General features: G+C 50.3%; 1 protein-coding gene across 1 annotated transcript in view; it reads right to left on the bottom strand.

The window, feature by feature from the left end:
* Positions 1-6,330, bottom strand: part of PFKP (phosphofructokinase, platelet) — a 63,772-nt gene that overhangs the window by 2,064 nt on the left and 55,378 nt on the right. The window contains exons 17-20 of the mRNA XM_006758149.2: positions 4,221-4,385; positions 2,154-2,215; positions 1,721-1,832; positions 734-833 (exon numbers count right to left, since the gene is read on the bottom strand). Of these exons, the coding sequence (XP_006758212.1) occupies positions 734-833; positions 1,721-1,832; positions 2,154-2,215; positions 4,221-4,385 (439 nt within the window). The remainder of the gene's footprint in view (positions 1-733; positions 834-1,720; positions 1,833-2,153; positions 2,216-4,220; positions 4,386-6,330) is intronic.

A 6,330-nucleotide genomic window follows, 5' to 3' on the forward strand; every position in this document is an offset into this window, starting at 1 on the left:
ACCTTTTAGCGCGCGATAAAAACTACCCGCAAACAATGTGTTAACACTAGGAAATGTTTAAGACTTAATGACCATGCCATGTGATGCAAAAAGTGTGTAAGATCCTTTCATGATTGAAAAGTATGTAGTGAACAGAGTATCCAAGAGCAAGCAATAAATAGCAAGAAGAATGAATGACTTCAGTTAAACGTTACTAAGAATTTATAGTCCCAAAGTACTGAAGGCATTCCCTACTCAAAGTGGGACTAGTAACACCTTGGAAGGTGTGATCAGACAGTGAACTCTGCAGGAAGTGGGATGGTTACACATCCGAGGTTGTGCTGAGGGGCGGGGAGGGTGGAGTAAGGGAGCGGCACACACTTAGGTGGAGGGGAAAACGGTCTGGATACCTCTGCTCCTTCCATGCCTGCTCTAAAAAGGAGTTGTGAATGAGTCAAGGAGAAAATCTGAAAGTACCTCCAGGGCCAGTCCAAAGTGGTCCAGGTGGCAAAGAGAAAACAGGGAGAGATCACATCGTAGGCTCTTGCAGAGGAGCCCACATGTAAACAGCAATTTTACTAAGAAGAGTGTCACTGATGACCGATGCCTCCCATCTCTAATCAGCGGGAATAAAGCATTTCGTATCCATCACATTTACACCTAATCATAACCTTGAATGTCGTATCTAGCAACCATAGAGTCTGGTAGGAGTGAAAGCGTCATGTTGTGCACAGGCCACCCCGCCACTCGGCACCTTTTCCTTGCGCCTCCTTCAGCTTCCCCGTGATCCACTGCATGGCCCGGGCGGAGATTTTGGTTCCGAAGTTTCTGTCAAATGGGGAAGGCGCTCCTCCCTGTGGGTGGTTAATTACATGTTAATTAAACAACCACACCTTCCTGGCTGTTTACTTTAAAAAATGAAGTAGAAATAAAATAAATTACTATTCAACAAAGTTCACATCATGTTTGTAAACATGGGCTTTGAAGGTTTGTTTTGTTAAATTTTACCTCCTTGTGCATAGTTGGGACCAGACAAAAGCAAGCCCGTGACTGCTGCCCATGAGGCTAAGCCTGCGAGGCAAGTACCACAGCGCTTTCGTCACCTTCGGGTTGGCATCATTTTAAATATTCTTTCAGGATTCCTTAACCTTATTTTGGGATGGGGAAGGGGGTCCCAGTTTCCTTTCACAAAATACACACCAGCCTAGCATTGCGTCATAGATTCAGGAGATTCAGGGACCCACGGATGTGAACAATGGGCCCAAAGTTAGAAGTTCCTAAGACACAGGAGGGGTCAATGGTGATGGGACAAGACAGGCTTGCGGTCAGGAGGCGGGGCCTGTGCTTCCAACCCACCCTGCTTGTCATCCGGGCACTTACAGAGCGCGCCCCGGGTTCTTTCCACCTCGCTCTGATTCCGGGCAAATCTCAAATAAGTATCATTTGTCTGATGTTCCTATTTGGATGCTTATTTTTGCCCAATATTGAATGAGATACTTTGAATAAGGTTTTCCAGTTAATTGATATTCCTATGTGAAAGCTGACCATTTCCTTAAGATGACCATCTACCCAAATTTCACAACGGAATTCCTAAAGCTGGTGATATCTGGTATGACTTCTAACTGGAACATAGTTCAGATGTTTTTAATCATCCATCTAAAAGGAAGTCACATGACTAACAGCTCCCCTTTCTGTTTTGCGGGACTGGGGCCACTCGTGAGGGATGGGGTGCCGGCCCTACCTGCTGCATGTGGCCCAGCACATTCTTCCTACAGTCGAACACCCCTTTGCCCTCCTCTGAGTAGAGCTGGTAGATGAAGTCGGTGGTGTAGTTCTCATTGCAGTTCTCGTTTCTGAAACGGGAAGCACGGGCTCAGAGCTTGGGGGGCGCCTGCCCCGCGGGCACTGAGAGGATGTTACAGCCGCCTCAGTCCTGATCCCATGCACAACTGCACACATTTTCTTCTTTATAAATATCAGCGGTGTAGTTTACGTAATTACAAAGCAAAAATGAATTTTTAAAGATTACCCTCCACTCACTTGAGTATATGCAAGTTTTTCGCACAAGCCCAGCATCTCTGCTGTGTCCTCCCAGCAGGACCTCCCCCCCTTTAGATCGCAAAGTGGGTGATTTCTGAGAAGCCAGGTCTTAGATGAGAACTGAGATCTGTTACCTGATCACAAGGCCCCTCTGAATGCAGGTCTTCATCTTCTCTGTCAGGTGCTCCACATTGGACTGGGAAAGCGTGCTACATTAGTCACACGGGAAACCTACTAAGCACCTACTGTGTGCCAGGCACCGTGCAACCCTAACTGCTGAATGTAGCAACGGCTCTGAGCTGACATTTTGGTGGCGAGCACAACAGAAAATACATCAGGTAGTCTACGGCCATACCACCCTGAACACGCCCGATCTCGTCTGATCTCGGAAAATACATCAGGTAATGACAAGCCCTGTGGTGAAGATTACAAACAAGGTCATGTTATTGGGCATATGTAGGGGGTGGAGCTCAGCTTCCATGGGAAACACTTTCCAAAATAGGTTTCCATCCTAAAACCTTAATCCGTATATTCTGTGTCCTTGCCTAAGCTTATACATTTATTTTATTGCTTCTTACCTATTTTCATGACAATATGTTTTATCTTGGGGGAAAATATCTGTCACCTCACTTTATATAGAATCTCATACATATGGTTGCCTAGCGAGCATTTCCAGGCCAAGAGAAATTTTTCTAGACTCAAACTTGTGCACAAATTCCCTAAGGAAAGGAATACTGTATCTTGAGAGAAAAAAATATGCAAAAAATGAGATATATACATACAAGCAAATCCCATTCATCACTACATTTGTTAGCACCTACTTCGTGCTGAGAGCGATGGCATAGGATGGTGAGGCACTAGCTTCAGGCAGGTGTGTGAAGTATAAATGTTTAATTCAATGTTGAAGAGAAATGCATAGGTCAAGATTTTTAAAAAAATCACAGATAAGTAAAAACATGAAGTATCTCTCTACTTGATTTATTCGGTACAAAAGTAACAAAATCATAGCTTTTACAAAGTCGTTTTATTTGTGCTTTTGTGTATTTCAGTTGTGTTTACTGATCAATGTCTGTCCTGAACAGGCTGACCTCCAACCCATGCCTGGGCTGAGTGACCAAACTAACTTGTGCTTGCCCCACTAGCCTCCACTGAAAGCTGGGAGCCCTAGGAGACCCATATCCATTTGGAAGAATAGCCATCGTGATGTGACCATTTAAAAGCAGCAGGGACACCCTAGTGAACCCTCATGACAACCCTACTGGGACTGTGGGGTGCTGATGGCATGTCAGTGTGGGTCTCTCGACTCCATCATCAGTCCTACTCTGGCAGGGGTGCTGGGTCAGCAGGCTGCCGTGTGTATATATGGGAAATCTCTAATGTGAACCAAAAACTGCTCTAAAATAAAATCAGTTAATGAAAAAAACAAGGAAGTGAGCTGCAGGGAAGGGCAGGAGGTAAGTCTGGTTCCCATTTTGTTTATAGTTGGCAGTGCCCACCAAGTGCATTAAATCCACTGCTGTGTCCCACACAGGGCAGGAGGTGCCACGCGTTCTCTCATTAAATCCCACGTTTCAGTGGACAGAGCTGCTTGTCCTGTGGCCGCTGGGCTCCAGGAAGGGGGTTAACCACTGCGACCTTCCCACCCTGGGACCACAGGCACCGGACGCCTCGGGAGCCCAGTGCTCATCCTGGGAAGCACTAGCTGCCCTTGTCAAATGGCTACAGAAACCACGGCTGCTCAGTGGAGGGAACTGCCCAATCATGGGTGAGTGGAAGCCGCCTGACCCATGAGCTCACGCTGTCACTGCCCATAGAGCTCTAGCACAGAGTCAGTGCATCTGCACACAACCTGGATTGGGGTGAGGGGAGGGGGGACGGGGTAGGGGTAGGTCGCTGTAAGTGCTTATGACCTGGTGTATCGCACCATCTAAACAACAGGGTTGGGGAGTGGCTCAGTGGTTGAGCATCAATCTGTGAACCAGAATTGATTCCTGGTCAAGGCACATGCCTAGGTTGTGGGCTTGATACCCAGTGTGGGGCATACAGGAGGCAGCCGATCAATGATTCCCTCTCATCATTGATGTTTCTATCTCTCTCTCCCTCTCCCTTCCTCTCTGAAATCAGTAAAAAAATAAATAAATAAATAAAACAACAACAACCAAGGCAGCACTGAAGGACTTGGAGACAAGCACACCACGTACCTGCAGGTCCCGGATGTCGAAGGGCTCCTCGAAGATGTAGGCGGCGTCCGCACCGGCCGCCAGGGCCCCCATGTTAGCCAGGTAGCCGCAGTAGCCGCCCATGGTCTCGATGATGAACACGCGGCGCTTAGTCCCGCTGGCGGACTGCTTGATGCGGTCGCACGTCTGGACACAGAGAAGGACGGGTCATTCCAGCACGTGGCCAGCCGGTGCGGGGACGGGAGCGGCCAAGAGCCCGGCAGGTCCTGAGTGTCTGCCACACAGGGGCAGAGACGGCCGGCCTCGGTCTTGACCTCAGTCACTAGGAAGTTCTATTTGGTTTTCTTCTAAAAGGCTCCCCAAGCCCGGCCAGTGTGGTTCAGTGGTTGAGGTCAACCCATGAACCAAAAGGTCGCTGGTTCAATTCCCAGTCAGGACACATGCCCAGATTGCGAGCTTGATCCCCGGTAAGGGACGTGCACAAGGCAGCCGATCGATGATGTTTCTCTCTCATCAATATTTCTCTCTCTGTCCCTCTCTCTCCCTCTCTCTTTAAAAATCAATAAAAAAAATTAAAATAAATAAATAGAAGGGCTCCTCGAAGGAGCCCTTACCTTTGGGTTTGATCAACCTCAACATACGCCAGGGCACCTCTACTGAGGTGGATGGTGGCTCTTAGGCAAAGGCCCCACGAATCTTCCAGACACACAGATGGCAGGTCTCCTAAGGAAATGTCAGCCATCACCCTCTTCAGGACACAGAGAAACCCACACGCTGCTGCCAGGCTGCTGTCCTCTCTTCTCAAGCCTACCAAGCCCCAACCAGTTCCATCTATGAAACGCTCTGATGCAACCCTTGCCTTCCCCAGCATTGAGTCACATCACCTTCTTCCTCGAGTGTTTCAAAGCCTTCCTACGGACCCCCCGGGGCAGCCCACTCCAGCGCTGTCCTGCTCCAGGACCCTCACACACGCTGCCCGTGGTGGACTGGATAATGGCCCCCAGGTACGCAGAGGGAGGGCTGACCAGGGACACACTGCAGGTCAGGTCACACTGCAGCAAGATGGAGGCCGCAGGCCTCGCAAATGAGAAGGGATCACAGGCCATGCTCGCAACAAGGGCAGCTCTAGGAGCCAGAAGAGCAGAACAGGTTCTCTCAGAGCCGACGGAGGGTGCACGTCTGCCAATACCTTGGCCTCAGCCCAATGAAATCCTCTCGGTTATCTGGGAGCGAAGGAGCCAGCGTTAGCCCCTTCCTGCCTTCTCAACGTGACCCAGACATGAGTGTCATCCCTCAGGGAAACCGCCTGACCGCCAGGACGAGACAGCTCCCAGGCAGGCTCCCCCGACTCATGCCTTTCTTCCCAAACCCCGCCTCAGCCCACCTCCTGCACCTTCTGTAGAATCATTTGACCTGGGCTGTCTCCCTCACTGGTCACAGGCTGGGCTCATATGCCTGGGACACAACTGGGGCTCCGTCCATATCTGGCAGTGACTGGAATCAAAGCATCCCACCCATCCATCAGCCAGAGAAGGCTGTGGCATGGACTCCTGGGACTAAACCATCCTGCATCTCCAGGGAAATCACCAGGGGCTAGGGAATGGTGGGCCTGAGACAGGTGTCACGAATCTTTGGGGGCGAGAAGAGGAGGTTTGTACACAAAAGTATATCGACTCGGACATTTTCACGTGAGTACTTTGGTCACCTGTGAGAGCATTCTGATTTCCACACACGGGGCCAGTTGCTGCCACTCCTAACTAGGCTGTCAGTTCCTTGGTTGGAACCTCACCTTCCCCTAATAATTAATTACAGTAACTAATTATTCCAGAGGCAGCACATGCTTTGTAATCTCTAGGAGCTGCGATGGGAGGAGGAGAGAGCACCAATGAGGGCAATTCTTGTCTGGCGCAGGCGGGGGATGGACCAGACAGGCTCCTGAAGGCCCGCCTGCTGCAGGGCCAGGGCCAGGGCCATGGCGGAACCCGAGGGTGCTTGCGCGGTGCTCGCCTGGGCTCTGAGGCAGCACCCAGCACTTACACTGCCCTGCACAGTCTGTCTCAGAAGAATCCTGGGGGCTGGGATGGAACAGGGCTGCCCACATGGGCGGATGCCCAGGTTCCCCCCCCCCGCG

The sequence above is a fragment of the Myotis davidii genome, unplaced genomic scaffold (genome assembly GCF_000327345.1).
Source record: "Myotis davidii unplaced genomic scaffold, ASM32734v1 scaffold194, whole genome shotgun sequence".
Taxonomy (NCBI): domain Eukaryota; kingdom Metazoa; phylum Chordata; class Mammalia; order Chiroptera; family Vespertilionidae; genus Myotis; species Myotis davidii.